Raw genomic sequence first — 21,307 nt, forward strand, 5'->3', positions numbered from 1 at the left:
TGAAAAATCTTAAGAGAAAATTTTAGAACTCACAGAAATCTAATCTATAATGTAAGAATTTCAGATAAATTTCTATAGAAACAATAGATCATAGGGTGACCTTTCTACCACTGTGGAAATGTCAGGGCCAACATTATCACTCAAAAATTCTAGTAATTTTTTACAGATTACTATGCCGTGATACCTTTTGTATGTCTAATGCCACTATGTCTTCTTTTGAATTATTGTAAAATTTTGGACTAATTTTCCTGGAAAGACAAACCATTATTATTTTAAAACATGAGTACATAATTTCAAAATCTACAACTAAGTTTCAAATTCCATGAGGAAATTTTTTAAAAAACTATTAATTTTCACTCATTTAAAATAATGGATTATTTCCAGCTAATGTCAAAATACTTAATATTTTAGCAACACTTTAATAGTAAAATATACAATAATAAAATACTAACTACAGTAATATTTCCATAGACTTAGCCAGAAAAAAAATCAGCGTATACAATATCTGAGAAACATGTACTAAGTTGCTAGCAAAACCCGTGGAATTGACTTAATTTATATTCTAAAACAGTGAAATGCTCTGTGTCCTAAGATAAGTTTTGTAATTCATTTCTACCACCGTTTCTCCAACCATTAAAAAAGAAAAGTAACTCCTCTACAGGTTTGTTGGGAGATTCTAATGATAAATGCTTAACAGCCACAGCATGCACTGTTTCCCTTTTTCATCTCTATATAGTATTTAGGGTTTTTGTAAAGCTGCTTGTAATGCCAAGTACGTCTTCTTTTAGATAAATGCAAGGTTTGTGTATAAATTTTGTTGACAAATGTAATAAGATATTAATAACCCTCATAGGTGTCTGAATGTGTATATTACATCAAATTTGGCCAAAGAAAAATTTTGGAACATACGAAATCTGTGGGATACTATTTTATCGTCAATAAAAACCACAAAATCGATTTTCTAAAGTGTAAATTCACTGTTTATAAAGCTGACTGCACTGGCAAAATAATTTTTTTAAGTGAAAAGTTATTTATATTTTGATACAATGCCCACTTACACTCTAGTTCACCAAACACAAGGGCTCAACCAAGGAAGAATGTAATTAATCTGCTTATCAAATGTTTGACCTAAGCATCTCTGCCTTTTTCAAAAAAATTGTTTATATAAATGCTACAATCTTAGAATAGTAATTTCAGCTCACAGTATGGTCGTCTTTGGATGTTATGGTCTGTTTTTGGAGGTTGAAAGAAAAGCCCAAAGGCTGTCCTGCAAAGTGCTTCTGAAAATTTTATCCTCTTTAGTTACCTATGCACCCCTCCAAAGCACAGTGGATTGAAAAATAAGAATGATGTTTTGTCCATTTGCTACTCTGCTAGTTAGATGTGTGAATGTGAAATGTAATTTAACCTCTCTGGATCTCAATCTTATCTCTAAAATGTGAACTGATTGAGAGTAAAATCATAATAAAGATATCTAAATAGGAAAATCTTCCTTCTTTCCAGTTAAAACCAAAGAACTTTACTAAACAGCTTTTAAGCTAAGAAAATGTTTATGTTAATGTTGTCTAGATAGTATTAACGATCTGGATGATAATCTAGCGATTTAAAAATGCAGATATGTCCTGTTGATCAGAAATACTGCCAGGTATTTCTCCAGGAAAGATGGGTATATTCAGGATCAGCAGAGAATTGCAATTTGGTGTCTGCAACCAGGGCGAGCCACGTGCAAGTCCCTGCACAGCAAGGGGAGGAGAAGGCTTTTATAGAGGGGAAGAGGAAGTCCTGAGGGCTAAACAAAAAGTCCATGCTTTTCATGGCTGAGACCTTCGCAGGAAAGAAGAGTAGTCTTTCTTCTTCCTGTTGGACTCTGTTACTGCTGTGGCGTGTCAGAGATCCCACCTCTGGTCTCCCAACTCTACTTAATTATGGTTTTGATTTATTAATTTTGTAAAACTCCTTATAGATATGTTGTAATACTGATGAGCCCCATTGCACACTCATTCACAGAATACTATTTTTTTTGTTATGATTCTTTAGAATTGTGTAGATTCAGCTTCCAGTTATTAATATCTAAATCCGAGATGAAAAGGGCATGCTATTTTATAATATCTTTATAAAATATGGTGACATAGCATTCTTTATGCTAGATTTTTCATATTGCTAATAGAAGGGATTATCACTGTGACTGCATAAATACTAATGTTTTAAAGTTTGGAATCTAGTCATCTGACTCATTTCTATAAAGCAGAGAGAACTGATTTGTAAATTTAATTTCTTAAATTTTGTGATTTCTCCAACATACAACTTCCTGGAGCTTATATGACTAGAACGCTATAATATTATTGCCAAGAAGATGGGAAGAATGAGTCATTCAATCAGGGAACAATGTTCCAATAAAGAAAGCTTCCAGACAATTAAGGCTTTTACCCCTTCACCCTTTAAAAACATTTAAACATATTTCAGAATAATCATTCTTCATATCAATTGTAAATTTTCCTGACATTTCAAGTAATGTTTGCCGCCTTTAAAAAAGTGTCTTCAGGTGTTTTTCTGTTTGTTTGTTTGTAGAATTTCTGATTTTGGGTTTTTTTTAATGTATTTATTTTTGGCTGCATTGGGTCTTCATTGCTGTGCACGGGCTTTCTCTAGTTGCGTCGAGCAGGGGCTACTCTTCGTTGTGGTGCGCGGGCTTCTCATTGCGGTGGCTTCTCTTGTTGCGGAGCACGGGCTCTAGGCATGCAGGCTCAATAGTTGTGGCTCACGGGCTCTAGAGCACAGGCTCAGTAGCTGTGGCGCACGGGCTTAGTTGCTCTGCGGCATGTGGGATCTTCCTGGACCAGGGCTCGAACCCGTGACCCCTGCACTGGCAGGCAGATTCTTAACCACTGCACCGCCAGGGAAGTCCCTGGTTTGTTTTTAAGTACTAAACATTTTGGCTGAAAAATCTGGAGGAATTAAATGGCAAATGCAATTAAAAATAAAAAGTAAGGTTGGGCAAACTGGAAAACAAAATTCCACAATTACCTTCTTCTGCTTGTGCCCCATGTGGCTGTCTGAGAATGTTCACGGCTATTGGGAGCAGCATAAACTGCATTATTTTCTGGGCACTGCCATTGTGTGATTTGGAACTTCCTCACCTCTAACAGCACCCGTGACCCCAAATTCTCATGTCTGTAGGACCAGCTGAGCTTTACAATCTGTCTGCCAGATGCCAACCAACCAGAGGGAACTCTCTTTGTAATACACATTTTATAAATTGATCAAAATTTGGTGGAGCCCAGATGCAGGATGGGAGTCCTCCAGCCAGAGCCTGATCTAAACCAGTTGAAAGCTACCCTCACAGAGAGGCAAGGTGTGGTCTTCCACTGCATTGTGCCACAGGGCTGGCTTAGTTGCTGAACATGGTTTTTATCATTTTCCTGTTCCTGCTCGTGCTTATAGATTCTTTTCCCCATTCCTCTCTATGCACCTACCTTTAGCAGCTCTGCATCTACTGCTAAGGTGCTGCTTTTCCACTAAATTCAGGTGTGGAGCTTAATACAGGAAGTCATGATTACTAGCAATTTGAGCTCCAAGTAAGTGAGACATTTCTGTTAATAACTGAAAAATAATTTGGTGCTCTAATGGTCAGCCCACCACCAGGAAATAAAAGAAGAAATCATAACATTAAAATGAAACTCAGTATTTTATATACTCATTGGGGAAAAAGTTGAAATAATCTATTTTCATCATTTATTAGACATCTTGGATCCGCTCTAATTGTCACTTAATAAAACTACAATACTAAAGTTGAAGATCACTTTTCATTAAATACGCTAATGCTAGGTATTTCAATAGTGGCTTTTCCCCAACTGCTTAAATAACTTTCAAAATTTTAGTTCATTAATTTTAATAATAACTCGGTGAAAGTAGGAGGACAGCAAGAAATCTTTTAAAATGAATATACTATTCTAAGATAATTTCACTTGGCAAAGCTTAAGTAGCGAATGTGGAATATAATCATTTATCTTATACTATCATCTGAATTACAGTATGTCATATTATCACCTGATAATGGTCATTATCCTATCATTATACATTCAATTGATAAAATAAGGTACACTTTAAGTAAAATTCGTGTTACTGTATTTTGTTATTGTTAACAATAGGATAATAATAAACACAATAATCATATTGTATTTTGTTATTGTTAAATATCGCATTTAGGTAAAATATTGTTTAAGTAAAGTATTGCTGTAGTCCAAAAAAAGTTGAAAATATTTTGCATCAAAGAGGTTTATACTTGCTTCATTTGTATATCAAAGTTCTAAATTTGTATTTCAAGTTCAGACTATCAATATACTCAGTTCTAAATTCATGAGTTCTTATTTCATTTCATATAATCTTCAGAAAAAAAAAGTTCTAAATTCATGAGTTCTTATTTCATTTCATATAATCTTCAGAAAAAAAAAAATCCCACTTCAGAGAGTGAATAGTAAATGCTATTTTATGACACATCTGGTGTAATTCTGTTTTATATGAACTGTTTTTCATTGAAAATGACAGAAAAAAATCCACAGTGGTGATTCAGTATGATCAGATCACAATTGAAAAGCAAGGGAAGATAAAATTATTGGTACCTAAGTTTTTGATATAGTAGATTTTTTTAACAGTAATATCTTTTTAAATGAAGAATATACATCCCACTAATGTTTTATTTAAGGACACTTCATTACCCCTGGTAGATAAGACACAGTGCATTAGAAGCATTCTAGACAACCCATTTCAATTTTACTAACAGATGGCTTAATGGAAGACATAAGTTCTTTCTTCCATTTTATTCTGCTATCATCTCTTGTTCCATATATCTCCCCATTCTCCATCATCTTTCTTCTTACAGAGTCAGGATATATTCAAAATCTCAATGGCTCTCCATTACTTACCAAACCGGTACAAATGGCTTTAGGCCTTGTATCTACTGTTGTTTCTCAAGTATGCTATAACCCATCCAAAATGTATGCGTCCTAGAAAATCCCAAGCATTTTCCTGACCCCTCATTTTCACTCTAGTATCTGTGGCAGAGGCCACCAGTTTTACACCAAATCCATTCTCTGCCTCTTGTATATTGTATAGAGTTGCTAGTTGGTCACAAAGTTGCCCAGCTAGACTAAATTTCTCAGCCTCCTTGAGCATCAACAGGTATGAGTTCTCATCCACGGAATGTGAGTAGAAGTGATGTCTATCTCTCTCCTTCCTCTCGTCATGAGCTAGAAGGCAGCCATGTCCAAAGCGTAGCTTCAAACGTGCAGACGAGAACAATACCCTAGGGAAGTGGTTCTCGAAAGGTGGTCTCTGGACCAGTAGCAGCACCTGAGATATTGTTGGAAATAAAAATTCTCACGCCCTACCCTAGGCCTAATGAATCAGAAACTCTGCAAGTGGGGTCCACAAATCTGCTTCAACAGGCTCTCCAGGTAATGAAAATTCACATAACATGTTGGAAAATGCTGTTCCAGGTGACAGTAGAGGAACAACTTGGAAGAATCTGTTCTGAAAGTGACCACCTGGAGCAGTGTCATCCCGCTGACCTGGCCTCTCATCACACAGAGTTTATTAGCAAAATGATACAGTTCTTTAGGGCACCAACTTGTTGGATCTTCTTCTTATAGCAGCTCAGCGTTTGCCCTGGGTAGTATTTATTCAATGTGGAATGGCCTGCTTAATATTTCCACCCAATTTAATATTTCCACCAATCCTAGCACCGGCCCGTTTACTTAATGACAAAGAACCCTAGGCTATTTTTGCTATACTTTAATCTATTATGCACACTGTTGACTGAACACTCTTTTAAAAAATCTTATCTAATTGTACCGCTCTTCTGCTTCAAATTCTTACTAGACTCTCATAGCACTTAGGCTAAACTACAACATGGCTAAGTAGGCCTATGAGGTGCCATCCCCCCTGACCCATGTCAGGCTCTCCAGTCTCATCCAGAGCCATTTCACTTATCTCTGTGCTCTGGTCACACTTTCCCTCTGTCTGTTCCTGAATCACGGCAAGCTTTTTCACACTCAGTGCTTTGTCCCATGCTGTTTACTTCACTATCTTACCTCTATTCATTCTTCAGGTCTCTTCCTAAATATTAATTTTTCTTCTCTCCCACTCCCACCACATCCCATATGAATCAAGTCGAAGACTAAAAATCTCCTGGCAGACCTTTACATTTCCCTTCTCAGCACTTTAAAATTTTTATAATTTGTTGCTTTCTGTGAACCTTGTTACTGTGTCATGCCCCTCCCCCACCCCTACTGTACTACAAGAATCATCATGAGAGAAGGTACCATATCTGTTTGCTCACTTTGTATGCGTAGCACCCTGTACCAGGCCTGACACATAGTAAGCATTCAATAAATACGCATCAAATGGATAAAAAGTGGATTACTTGAGACTCAACTCACGTGACATCTTAACTCCGAAGACTATTCGGATCCTACTTCTTTATAAAAGACTGTTGTTTCCAGCAGTTTAATTGATCAGAGTGTCCCTATCTACTTAAAAGGCTGGCATTCTTGTTCTGTTAATATATTTGTGCTAATGATTCTATCGGTAAGCATTTACGAAGTGATCTATTTGCTTTTGGACCCTTACAATCTAGGTTAGGAGTGCCCCATATTTCATGCACTACTGTGATTTACTTTTTTAAAAGACAGTTTCAATGACTACCTCCCGTTGCTAAAATTTTGCAAGCGCTATCCTTTTCCCAACGCAGAGTCTCATCACTCCAGCGTTGAAAACTATTCTTACGTGGACCACAACCTAAACTAATTTCACACTTTGCCCAGCAAGGTAGTTTTCACTTCATTCAAACTAGACGATTCAATATTCCCCACACAGAGCCGCCTCTGGGCCTTTGCACATTTTGTTCCTGTCTGCCAGGAATCTTCTCACAATTAGGGCTCTTTTCTGGGACATTTCTCCAGTGGTGATCATCTCTGCCTGTTGATTTCCTCTACATTCTTCAAGGCCCATTTCCAATGGATCCCAGTGATCTAACTAAACAAATCCAAATACATGCAGTGATTCTTGCCCATTGTGGGTTCTTGCCAGATTAGTGGATCCCTGGTGACAAGCTTTTGCCCTGTAAAAGTGCTTAATAGTGTATTTATGTCTTATGACATATAAGGGACGCAAATATAATACAGCAGAACACTTGAAAAAGAACTTCAAGGAGGACACTCAAATGAAAATTCAAACATTTCTAAAAAATTATATCCATACATCAACCAATAAAAGAAAATAGTAGAAAATACAACTCTACTTTAGAGCCATTAGAAGCAGGTATCAGATGTGCTGTCGATGATAAATGTAAACTGCAAAGAACTAAAGAAGGATTGGTGAGGACAAATCTTTAGCAACTCGTACAGTCCTGAAACCATGAATACCCACAACAAAGAAGCAGGAAATTTCAGCATACACCACTGAGTTTTGGTACGGAAAGTATCACCGAGTGAAAGGGATACCACTGGGATATATTAAAATACAAAGATTGAAAATCATTAGTATAAGAGATTTACAATAGGCGAAATTCTGTTTTTCTCCTTGGTTAAATTAACAGCCTCAAGTTCCCTCCCTTTACTTGTACCTATCTCTATAACAGCACTTAGTTAATGTGATAATACTTTTCCCAGCTGATCACGTAAAGTATTATTCTGCCAGGAGCCCAATTTGTTAGCAGCTCAAGTGGCCACATGAAGCTAACCCAAGGGCTATGGCACTGCTATTTTTCTATGAGAAAATCTCGCAGATATTCCCAGTCTGAGGTTGCCCTGGCCTGAGAATGTTTGGCAGTACTACCACTTTAACATACCAGAGTATGTAAAATTCAGCTCCTGGGAAGCAAAAGTATATAGTATAGCCGAATTGGAAATCTTTCCAACTAATTAAGGAACCATGTGGGAGTTTTGCTCATGGCATTCTCATTTGTAAAGGAAGGAAGAAGGCATTTACTAATAACGAAGAAAACCCATGAAACATTTTGCTGAATGCACATTGATTTTAGAGCTACCTCTTCCCACTAAGAATGTGCTCAGTGAAAATGAGGACATCAGGTCAGTTTTCTTTTAAATACTGGGTTGATATGATTTTCCAAGTTCAAGATCATTATAACTTCAAAGCCCCTTTGTTTTCTGAAGACAAATATTATTATAGCCTACAAAACTATTAAACCAAATTAGAAGCTCAACTGACTAATTTCTTGATACAATGAAGATGGGTTGCAAAATAGGATGTAACATTTTTTTTTCTTTTTAACTGAATAATAGTATTATGTATAAACCATCATGGCCAATGAACCATTACTCCAAAAATTTCCCCTTTGATCTGCCATTAGGCTGGTCATAGAATGCTTTTTTTAACTTGAAGACTCAGAATTACATTGACAATCTCTCCCATCTCTCTTTTTGAAACAAAGGGTTCCATCATACCCTAAAGCAGAACACGTTCCTGATCAACCCAGCAACTAAGAAATGGCTTCAACCCTGATAAAAGACATTTTGATAATATATCTTTTACTTACAGGAAATCAATCTCAGAATTCCAGAAGGGAAAGCATACTGAAAATTTAGTTTCCAAAAAGTGATCACTGTTTGAGCTAAATGCATACATACATATATAAATCTGTACCTGCTATAACACCTGAGGCAATATGTTTACATACATGTAAATAAAAACAGGATAAACACTTTTAAAAAGATGCTCTCATGTATATTCAAGTGACAGAATTCAGAAAAGTTCAAAGGATGAACTCTTAATCCCATTTATGTGCTAGAAAAAAGGCTGGACACCTGTAAATATTCTTAATCCTCACTGTCCCCTCTGAGCATCGCAGCACTGAGGCTTCTACGTGTGTGGCTGAAATACACAATAACAAAGACACAGGTCTTCCCATCATGGTGTTATATTCCCTCTGAACAGATAGAATATACACAATAAACAGATTATTATAGCTTGGGATAATCAGGGAAGGTGTCACAGTCTTCCAAAGGGAAGGGCAGAACCTGTGTAAACAGTAAAAGGGGTTAAAGTATGTAAGGGGGGAGGATGAAAGGTGCTGGAGGCAGGTCAGAATCATTTGGTTTGTTGCGAGAACAATAATTATGTGGCTGGAAGAGAGGTTTGGCCGTGAGATCCATAAGAGTTTAAAAGTTGGTTGGGCATCATTCCTCCTCCAACCAAATTCTTTTTGAAGGGCATATTACCATGAAAGTATACACATTAGCCATAATCACTTTATTTTAAATGACCTGAAATTTGCTTTCTTGCAAATGGGATTTAAGTAGCTTGAAAATGAGAGCAGGTCTTAGTGTCCAGTCTTTTGTCACTGGTCATAACCTTGCCTTATACAAATTTGGAAGATTAGACTGATTAAAAATATTTCTGGGGAATAAGAAATTTATGTGACAGTCCTGACTATAGCCCTTCATTTACAAGGAAAGAATAAGTATCTATGGATTACGAATTAAAGCCAAGGAAATAATATCTGTCTGAACTGACCTGGTTTAGGATATAGTGTTTTTCATATGATTACATAAAATTGTATAACTCAATATGGTTTCATGCAGGATTACATATAACTCACCTGTATGGCTGAGAGACTACTTACATTAAACTGTACCTCCTTATTCCAAAGGGATTTTAGTGGACATCATATAAACACTTGCCAACATGAAAAAATTTTGTCCATTTGGATAAATTTAGAATTTCAATTTCTTATCATTATTAAATGAAGAATCAGTAGTTTTTACAATTTTAGGCAACATAATCAATATTTGAAGCCCAAGGCAGCACTGGCTCACCGCCTTGTGCCCTAGCATTAGAAAGCACAGTCTATTTAAACAAATCATTCCTGCACCTGCCTTAGATTTACATACACTCTGCTTCCTGGATTCAGAAGCTATTCAGTGTATAAAGTTACTTCAATTTGATCATTTCCTCATACAATTAAATATTTGTCATGTTCAAATTTCACACTAAAAATCATTCATTTACATCAGGTACACCAAGGTGAGTTGAAAACTTCTTACTCTAAATTCATAATGTGTTTTGTGTTAAAATTCTTGCTTATTACAGAAGGAAAATCGCACACCTAAAAGCTGCTATTACTATAATTATTTGACAGGAAAGAGAGTGACAAGTTTAGAAATAATAGTAGGCTTCCCAGGGGTGCCCAAGTGTAAGGACTAAGACACAACAGTAGAAAGACACAGTGATCTAAAGCAGTTTCATTTCAAGACTAGATGAACTGTGGATATATCTAGAGAAGGTAGTAACTACCCAAGGTCAGTTTAAAAAAAAGGAATGGTCACTGTGAGGAATATTTCTAGATAGGTATCTCCCAAAGTGTGCATTAATCACCTAAAATACATGGGGGTTTGGCATAGAGGGCAGAGACAAAATGTTCAATGTTCAGGGCACACACATTTATAGCAAAAAACCTTTTCAATTCATTGTTTCAATCAACATTTCCAAACTTATTTGACCAGGGAACAATTATATATGTAATTCAACAATAAACCATATATATACACGTGTAGTATATAGGTATACATATGTGTATGTTTATGATTTATTTCCATTATCTGTGGAAGAGGCTTTGAGAAGAGCTGAGATTTTAAAAAAAAGGCCTAAAAAGCTGCTAGACTAGGACTTACTCTTCCTTCCTCATGTTCACTGAACTGCTCATCTGAGATATCAGAATGGTGGTTATGCAAGAGACTCCTCTCTCCTACATGGGTTTACAATTGTAAACGATGATCCAGGGATCAAGACTTCTGGAGGTCTACAGAGGTCAGAGAGTAGAGTGAGAATTTTCCTGACAACGATAGGGAACCGATTTCTTTGAAGAGAATGATTGCTCTTCTCTGAGTCCCTTTCCCAGCCCGCTTTGGGATAGGGGAGGCTATCTTCTAACACTTGACCTGTCGGGGGAGCTTCAAGAAAATCACTTGGGGATTTTTGAAGTAAGTTCACATAGTTGAGAGACGTGAGTCTGGGGTCTGATTCACCTCCGAAAACATGTAAATAGCCTGTGGACACTGGGGCCTGACTCCTGCCAAGGAATTGAAGAAGGCTAGACACAGGCTCTTCATTGCTTTGGTGGAGGAGGCAGCAGCGCTGAGAGATGGGCTAAGAGAGGGATGCATGAGGGCTTCTCTGTGGACCAGACCTGAGTGATATAGGAGGGCCAGCATTACATCTTCGGTCCCGTCCAAGAGTGCCCACTGGCAGAGCAAGGAGCCCTCAGCAGAAAGAGGCTGCAGATGACTGGCAAATTCTCAGGGCCTCTTCTAGGGAAGTGCAGGAGAGGGACTCAATGGGGCTCACCTAAAATGCCCAAAGGATCTCTCAAAGAAAGTGCCAGTTTTAATTATCTGCCAGACCCAGCCAGGGACACTAGTTTAACAGCTCTAGCAGGTGCATTCAAACTGCCTCTTCCCTTCCCTTTCCTCCTCACTGCTATCTTCCACCTTGATGAGAAGACATAACAGCAGCTCCTAGTAGGCTTATAATAGAAGAGAGAAGTGAGCCTACAGAACAAGCCCAGCTTTCTCACTCCTGGCTCTTCCAGCCCCAGAAAGTCCTGGGAGGGGGATGCGGGAAGATTTAATTTGCCCAGGAAAGATGAACCTCACTAAATAAAAACAGTAACTGGAGATAAAAATAACGAAACAAAACAAAAGCACTGTGTTTGGATATTTCAAAGTTGAGCTTGTTCAGTAACCAGTAACAGAAACTATGCAGACTGCTGGTAAACCAGAGCAGAGCCTCAGGAGAGGCACATTTTAAATACTACCCATTTTACACCATAAAGTCTATACCTAAGAGAAGGGGGAAATATAGCTGTCTGAAATGTAAAAGAATACAAAATATGATAGCTCATGAAATGAACAGCATACAATGTGCTTCAAGTCCAAGTTTAACCTGCAATGTGACAATATAAAGATCATCACACATTTTTTTGGTCAAGAGAGAAAATAATAATAATAACAATGAGGATGATCGACGCTATAACCCTGTCAGATTATCAGCACTGGGATATTGAGTAGATTAGGATCTCATAATCAGAGGACCTTATTCTACTGCTCGGGATGATAGAACTACTTAAACTTGGGGGATCGAGATTGAAGAGATGTTCCCTGGGAAGGAAGAATTAAATGACTCTGAGATTCCAAACTAAAACAGTGGGCTAGGTGACTTGTAGCAGACTAGACTTAAAAATATGTTCACCTGAGACAAAGAGTATGGTAAGTGATGGAGAGGAATGAATTCTGGAGCCAGATTAGGTGGTTGAAGACCAACACATTCTGAAAGGCTACTATAATAGCTATTGGTTACAGCTCGCTTCTTTTGCATCAAAAATATGTTACTGGATACATGGCAGTGAAAGTAGTATCACTATTAATTTTGCAGACATCCATGGCAGATGGTTCCAATACCTAAAGACAAATACTAACTACAAAAATAATTAATCAGTTCCTCAAAAAGTTAAACCTAGAATTATTATATGACCCAGCAATTCCACTCCTAGGTATACACCTAAAGGAATGAAAATAGGTACTCAAATAAATACTTGTACACGAATGTTAACAGCAGCACTATTCACAGTAGCCCAAGGTAGAAACAACTCAAAATCCATCAACTTATAAATGGATAAACAAAACATTAATTAACTAATTAATGGAACATTAATCAGCCGTAAAAAGGAATGAAGCACTGATACATGATACAAACTGGATGAGCCTCAAAAATATTTTAAAAGGTCACATATTATATGATTGTATTTATATGAAATATACAGAATAGGGAAATCAATAGAAAGAAAGCAGACTAGCAGTTGCCTTGGGATGGGGGAGGGGAAAATGGGGAGTGACTGCTTAATGCTTAAAGGATAAAAGTGTCTTACAACTAGATAGTGGTGCTGGTTGCACAACATTATGAAAGGACTGAATGCCATTGAACTGTACACTTTAAAACAGTTACTTGTGAATTCTGTATTATGAGTACTTTACCTAAAAGAAAAACCCAAAGTGGCCGAATCACAAAGGAAGCTGCAAGCCAATCATACATTATGCAGAACAATTCTATAAGACTGAATTGAAAATAAGACATTTATTGTTCATAAAAATATAAATTTAAAAAAGTAACACAATGTCTTTAAGACCTAAATTATGCTGAGTAGAAAATGGGAACGGTATTCTAGAACCAAACTTCTTGACAGATCTTGGTTTGGAGACCAAAAACATATATTTCTTTAATCAGCTATTCCTGACTAAATTGCTTCAAATGTCAGAAAGTAACAAAAAGTTACCCCAGTATCCTCGTCCCCTATTAAGCACTTGTAAGATCAAGAATTTGATGACCTGAATTATGAAAAACATCATAATATATTTGCATATAAATGTTTATGACTACATAGTTGAATAAATTGGGTTGCCAAGTTAAACGTGGCTTATAGAGCAGGTCTAAAAACATAAACATGGTGAATTGACTTAATAGGCAATACAATGCTAATAAACGCAATCCTAGAAATTAAAGATTTGCTTATTTTTAAGAAAATATGTAGCAATGATGTAGGCAAAAAGGAAGTGGGAAAGAGCATTTTTATGAAAAGCAATACCCACTGAAAGGGAAAAAGAAATAGTGTAACAGAAACATATATGTAGTCTTATCTCAAATCCCCATAAATTTAGCCCAAATTCTATTGAGCATATAATTTTTACTCAAAATCACCATTTTATGGAGTTTCTTTCCCCTTAGTATGTGCTTTGTTCTTTGCAGTTTAATTGGAGGCTTTATTTTAAAATGAACCTTGAAGCTACTTTGGTGGTTCATCTTTTCATTACTTCAGTAATAAAACATCAGCTTGCTCACTGTAATAGCTGGTGGCAGTGTAATTAAATTCAAGGGAAATAAAGTATCTAGGTTCCCTTTTTTCCTATTGTGTGACTAAAGTGTTGAAAACTTCTGTAAATAAAGCCACAAATGAAAGATCTTTGGCTGTTTTGTGAGTAATTATGAGTCTAAGCTGTTATCACTCACCAGGAGACGTATTCTAGAACTATTTTAACCATTACTTTCAGATATGTTCTTTGGCAAGGTGCATATTATATATTCTGTCATGTTCAACAGAGCTCCCACATTAGAAAGTCTACCTTCAGTTATAAAACATTCTTGTCTGTCAGAAAGTTACTGTTTTTTGGTGAAGAATATAAGTACTGGCTGATTATCCAAGGTCTAGTCCCAACCAAAGTAATTCAGCATATTAAAAAAATCCGATGAATAAATCAGTGAACAAATTTACTTTTTGTCTCTCTTTTGAGAAAAGTTTAGGGCACCAATCATTTTAATTAACATATTGTGCGTGTCAATGTATGATAGCAGCTGTTATATGCATTTTAAAGAGGGTGTGTGGTGACTTATCTAGCTATAAGGGCAACATATGTTCAGCTATGCATATGGACTTAATATAAATTATGATTGTAACATGCAGAGAGGCACAGAGAGACGTGCAATGGCTGCCTGTCTGCATTTAATCAGCTAACAACATATTTTTCTAACTGTATAAGAGAAGTCTTTATATTATCTTAACTGTTGAAAAATTATAGAACATGAACCATGATAATACCTTAAATTAGCTTCATACATTTTGAAACAGGTAACTATTTTTTTCTGTGAATGAAAATTCAGAGTTTTTAAAAAAATATGTATTATTTAAGAGAGAAATTGGAAACAAAAGCTACGAGGACCACCTTGAAGAAACTTCAAAATATGGAAACAGATTGTGTTTTCCTCCTTTAAACATTTTATCTCATTGTAGTTTTGATAGAGGGCATAGTTTAGTTATCCGAACACAATGAAGTTTACAAACTAGCCGATTGAACGTATTAGAGATAAAACAAATTACCTTCTCTTGATACTGCCGCCTTGAAGAATCCAAAGACTGGATTAGAGCTGTGGCGTGGCCAACAAACATGGCGTAGCAGGTGGCCCCCACGATCATGCTCAGCATGGTGATCCAGAGGTCAGACATGCTCACTGGGGCCTGGGCTCCGTACCCGATGCACAGCATGTGACTCATCGCTTTGAAGAGTGCGTATGAATACTGCTTTCCCCAAGAGTCATTCTGCAACAGAAGAGAAAAGAGGAAGTAGACTGAACCATTAGGATAGCAGAAGAAAAACCATGAAACAGTATGACTCGGACACAGAAGCATTATAACATTCTTGTAATGGAGCATTTACACGGGTACTTCTCCCCAGTAGCTAATCAAATGACGATGTTTTTCAACGCTTGCCCAGCAAAATGAAATAGAAATAGTCTACTGTTATAATACACAATCCTAGTCAGTTGTTGATGTGCTGTTTTAAAAACTAAACATTCCTTTTGGGATAATGAATGAACGCTGATGAGCTCATTTGAAAGTTTCCAGGAAATCTGGTCATTCTCTAGCAATATATTTGCAAGCTGAGAAATGCTGCAGATAGATGTGAAGCATATAGGCCTAAGTATAGGAAATTTTATGAAAACTATGATGTTAGATTTTGAAAGTCCAAATGGTATACTTGTGTAGTCCCTAGTCCTATATGTCTTAAATGAAAAATAAACATTATTTGGAAATACAGATCTGATAAGTGAAAAGACTTCCTTGAAGCCTTCTCTGAGTAATGTGAGTAATGTTTATTGAAATTCAAATGTCAGGGTTGTTGATGGATGAATCTTGTTGGCTTTCTATAAAATAATAAAATAAAATAGAATAAAATAAGCAAAATAAAATCTTGGCAGACACTCTGAAAAAAAACCCTGACTTCAGAGATTAGTTATTAGATGCAATTTCTGATGTCATTTCAAAACTTTATGCTAAGCTCAATTCTACAAAAATAAGCTGTTCAATATGTCTTATATAGTGTCTAATAAAATTTAAAGGACTTTTTTGATCAATTTGTCTCAAACTCCCTAGTCCAGGATGTAAATAATTTATGAGACTCAGTGCAAAATAAAAATCTGAAGCCCTTTAGTGCAAAATGTAGAAAAAAAGGCTACTGTTAAAGATAATAATATATAAAGACTTTTCCTTAAAATATTTTATTACTTATAAAACTTAGGATAATAGTGCTAGTTGAGTAACAACACAAATTTGCACGTTTCAAAAAATGAAATTTTGCTGTCATAATTATATAAAATACAAGTAATACTACTATACTATTGTGATATCTTGATTGATCATACAATTTTTCTGGCTCAATTTTCTGACAAATTCATTCCTTAGGTCATCAAAACTTATACAATTAATGATTTCATCTTCAATGATAAAATTGAAAATGAGATGTTGCTTTTGGCTAATGCAAGATCACAAATAATTTCTGATACATTTTTAATTTTGAGGAAGATCTTTCTGTTGATGCAACTGTTACTGGAACTATTAAGCGTATTTTATAGCCTGGGACAACATTAGGATAAATTTTTGATGAATTATTTTAATATATAAATTTTAGTACATCTGGAGCTGATAATTCTCATGGAATAATTTTTAATAAGGATTGAACTCTTCATATAAATCACATTCATGAAACTGAATGTGATTTTTTAAATTACAATTTTTATTTTAAAATAACTATAGATTAACATGGAAATTGTAAGAAATAATAGAGAAATATCTCATGTACCCTTCATCAGTTTCCCTGAATGGTGACATCTTGCAAACAATAGTGCAATGTTACAACAGGAAATTGACATGGATACAATCCACTGATCTCATTCATATTTCACTAAATGTGTACTAATTTGTGTATTTAGTTTTATGCAATTTTATTACATGTGTAGCTTCCTGTATTCATCATCACCATCAAGATACAGAACAATTCCATCACAACAAAGAACCTTTACACTGCTTTTATACTGAATTTAATGTTAAATGTAAGTGTATGCAATGATATTTTAATATTTCCTCTGACATTTCCTATAACTTGCCCAGGTCATACAAGAAACCAAAAGTAGTTTCATGATTTTTATATAATCCATAATGCCTGTTTATGTATTCTATTCCTGTATTTTCAATTACAAGGAAAATTTAATTTAAAAATTGTCTTTCTTGTTAATAACTGGCTTATTTAAAATTTCATATGAAAATAGTGTTATTTTCTGTTATATGTGATGATCTGTAAATTTAATCCGTATTTCTAGGCTTGTGTACATCTGCTTTGCAATGTTGCAGGATTTTTCAGATCTGGAAATGTCAAACTCAAGAATTCTAATAACTCCCTGATAACCTTTATTTCAATGGCCATGTGAACTCCTTTATTTTGTAATAATTTATTGATAAAGTTTATTGCTTGAGCTCCTCAGGTTCTGTCTTGGAACTTAGGCAAGAGATTTAATATCTGTGTAGATTCTTTGGAGATGGGCTCCTGGGACTGATAGGCAGGTGGCTCTTACCATGGTCCTACCCTTGCTGGCATGGGAAGCCACTCCTATGTCACACCGCTGCTGCCTTTGCCACTGCTAACCTGAGCCCAGTTCCGGCTTGGCCACACTGGGGACATATAGCACCCGAGACTGCTGAGACCTTGCTGCCTGGTCCGTTGCTTGGCTTCTGTACTTCCTGCTGTGCCCTCAGGCCTGGACCTGTGTATGCACAGCTGCCACCTTGCAGCTCCAATGCTCATATTCATGCTTTGTTGTCCCAGTGGACTTCACATACAAAACATAAATTCAAATATCACATTATTGTGAATTTCAAGATGGCTGTAGCAGAGCCTTAATCCAAGCACAGGGTCCTTCCCGAAGGAGGTCCCTTTGCAACAGCCAGGTCATGCACCACACACCCATGAAGCCATCCCTGCCTCTGTCAAATTAACTCTTAAATTATCATAAATTTAAGAAATATATTGAATCTATATGGATATTTTTGTTCATTATTTTAATAGGGCTTCCTAAAATCAAATTTATAGATTAAAATAGAACATGATAAGGTTTTAAAACCCAACCTCATAAACTTTGGAACAGCATATGGCTGCTGACAAATGAAAACGAACTAGTCTCTTTTAGTTGAAAGAGTTAAGGTTCTTAAAGTGAAATTTATTTTATTTTTTTATATAACAAAGGCATGCTGCCACAGTAAACTATCCAGAGAGAGAGAACTATAAAATAAAATTTAATTTTAATGAAAGAAAATTATTTGTATATTATATTATACAATGCAAACTGTATAATGAACCCATGCACAGTTTTAATTTTGGGGAATGAACAGAGTTCATATGTGTGTGTGTGTATATATATATATATATATATATATATATATATATATAATTACTCTCAGGAATACACTTAAGGTTCCCCAAATTCTAGATGTTCCATGAACAAGAAGTGGAATACTTAATTAACAAGCAATGTGTTCTATAAAAATTTTGAATGTACATGTTATTTAAAATGATATTTAATTCTTGAAATCCAACTCAATAACATACTGTTAATACTAAAATTGGATTCATTACAAACCATACTATAAAATAAACAAAAAGTCTTTTATCCCTATGATCCATTCAAAGAATGGATAGAAAGAAAACAAGCTTGATTAATTTCTTTCTGGCTTTAAATCTCTTTGGGGCTCCTAGAGAACTCCAGGTATTCACAGGTCATGGTGACTTCTATCCCGTATATGATGATCTTCTCACGTGCCTGCATCTCCTCATAGATTAGGGCACAGCCATGACACATTGATCATGTTCTAGAGTCTAAACTGCATGATTCAGTGGAGACACTCGACACTTTTATTATTGTCAAAAGAAAGAGTGAATAAATAAATTTTGATTATGATGTTAAATCTAATGCAAGATTTCCTTCCTTTATACAGGGGTATAGAAAAAGCATGTTGTTCATGTTGATGAAATTAGATATAATGCAAATCATTCAAAAGTCCAATGGGATGTCCAGTGGAGATTGCACTTTAATTCTGTTCATATTGTTTAGTTTTGAGGGGAAGCAGCATGTGGAGCTGGAGTATTATTTCACAAAATAATGCAGTTAGAGAGTAGCCAAACTATTTTAAATGAGAATGTGTATTTATGTTCATTTTCATTTATCTCCTTAGGCACACACAGCAGGCATACTCTCTTAAATGAATTAAAATAAATTTATATCATACATGCTTCATGATTCTTTCAAATCATGGAAAACTTTTCTACTCTTGTTTTATCCATATTTCTCTCCCTTTCTCTCCACCTAAAAATCAGGTATAGATATCTCTGTACCTTTTCCCATGCTGATATAATTACATGCACACACACACACACACACACACACATTCTGAGATTCTGGGTTTTTTCCCTATAAAAATGGATTATATCATATATTTTTTTTTCTTCACATTGCTTTTATCACAAAAATATCCCTCCAAAGATCTAGTCTTCATATAACTTGTTGATGCCATAGTTAATTCATCCATTTGCCTATTGTTTTCTAGTTTTTTTCCACTACAAACTATTCTGTAGTAAACAACCTAATACATATAACCCTTACATCTATCAATCAGATTCCCAGGAAAATGTTTCTTGGGTCAGAAGGTAAAGTTTTCAATTTGATTTTAAAATATATTGCCAGACTTTTTCAAAAGACTGTAACTTTTCCAAAAACAAGAAAAAATATACTGCATCACTTTCTATAGTGAGAAATAGTTACCCATTGTTACTCTTATTTGCATTTCCCTGACTAGGGGATTTGAGAAGATGTTCATATACTTATTAACCAACTAAACCTCATTTCTGATGAAATTCTTATTTCTCCTTATTATTTTGTAATACTGTAATATTTTGAAGACTTGATATCAATTCTTTAACTATGTGAGTTAAATATTTATGCCTTATTTACTCTTTGCTATACAAACATGTCATTTTATGTAGAAAAATAAATTGTAATTCCTTTGACAGCTACTGGATTTCCTGTATTGTTTTAAAAAACTCCCTAAATCTGAGATTATTCATATGTCCTAAATGTTTTTCTTGAGATTGTTATTTTTATATTTACTTATAGTTACATCTTTTACTTAAGTGATTTCCATTGGTATATGGAATGAAGTTCATATTTTCTTTCATTCTAAAAGGATTCTCTCTTGAGACAGCACACTAATGAACAACCTGATCTCCACAGACAGAAAAATGTCTCCTTTGTTATACATTGTCTACGTATATCATCGGTATTTGTTTCTGAGCTCAATATTTTGCTCCATTGACCTGTTAGACTATTTCTATGCTGATACCATATGGTTTTAAATTACAGTGACTATATATATATATATATACAGTGACTATATATATATATATAGATATATATATATACACACACACACACACACGCACACACACACACACACACACACATATATATATATATCAAACGCCCCTCTCAATTCCAACAGGGGTTTAAACTAAGTTACTATGTGAAGAGATTTGAGCAAGACCATGTTTTAAGCAGGAAAAAATCTGGAAAGATGATGCTGGATGTGGGACAGGGTACTTGGGAGAAAACTCTGGTTGAGGACAGTCATCAAACCCAGAAAATTCATTATCTATCTATCTATCTATCTATCTATCTATCTATCTATCTATCATCTATCGGAAGAGTTTTTCATGGATCAGCCAGTCTAAATTATAGTGACGATATGTAAGACAATAAGGAATACACTAGGAAACACAGTGATGGCCAGATCTGAAGGGGTCAGAACATTTTTTCAGTATGACATGAGAAGCCTCTGAAGTTTTTCAACAGGGCATGATATGATTTGAACTATACTTTAGGGAGACTGATCAGGAAGCATTGATGCGCAGTGGTTCTCCACTGAGGATGATTTTGCTGCCCAGGGGACATGTGGCAACACAGAGAGACCTTTCTGGTTTTTACAACTGGGGGAGGAGCTATTAACATCTAGTGGGTAGACGCTAGTGAAGCTGCTAAATGTTCTACCATTCACAGCAAAGTTCTCCCACAGCAAAGAATTATCTGGCCCAAAATGCCAACAGTGGTGAGGTTGAGAAATCCTAGTGTGGACGGTAGACTTAACAATAGATACAGAAGTCAGTTTAAAAGCTGTTACAAGTTTAAGGGAGGTGAAATGAGAGCTAAAATACCATAAAAGTATAAAGTATAAAACAACAACAGGAGATAATCTTGAGGAGATAAGACCTATAGAACTTAGTATATCAGGTCTTTGTGAAATGGTAAAAGAAAGAGGATAGTAGAATACCTTAGGGGGTTATGAAAAAAATAGAAAGATTCATGC

At 35.6% G+C, this 21,307-nt stretch overlaps 1 protein-coding gene across 1 annotated transcript in view; it reads right to left on the minus strand.

Annotated features, from left to right (window-relative positions):
• Positions 1 to 21,307, minus strand: part of HCN1 (hyperpolarization activated cyclic nucleotide gated potassium channel 1) — a 364,279-nt gene that overhangs the window by 92,350 nt on the left and 250,622 nt on the right. Inside the window, exon 4 of the mRNA XM_068532658.1 lies at positions 14,942 to 15,160. Within this exon, the coding sequence (XP_068388759.1) occupies positions 14,942 to 15,160 (219 nt within the window). The remainder of the gene's footprint in view (positions 1 to 14,941; positions 15,161 to 21,307) is intronic.

This window comes from Eschrichtius robustus, chromosome 2 (assembly GCF_028021215.1).
Source record: "Eschrichtius robustus isolate mEscRob2 chromosome 2, mEscRob2.pri, whole genome shotgun sequence".
NCBI classification, from domain to species: domain Eukaryota; kingdom Metazoa; phylum Chordata; class Mammalia; order Artiodactyla; family Eschrichtiidae; genus Eschrichtius; species Eschrichtius robustus.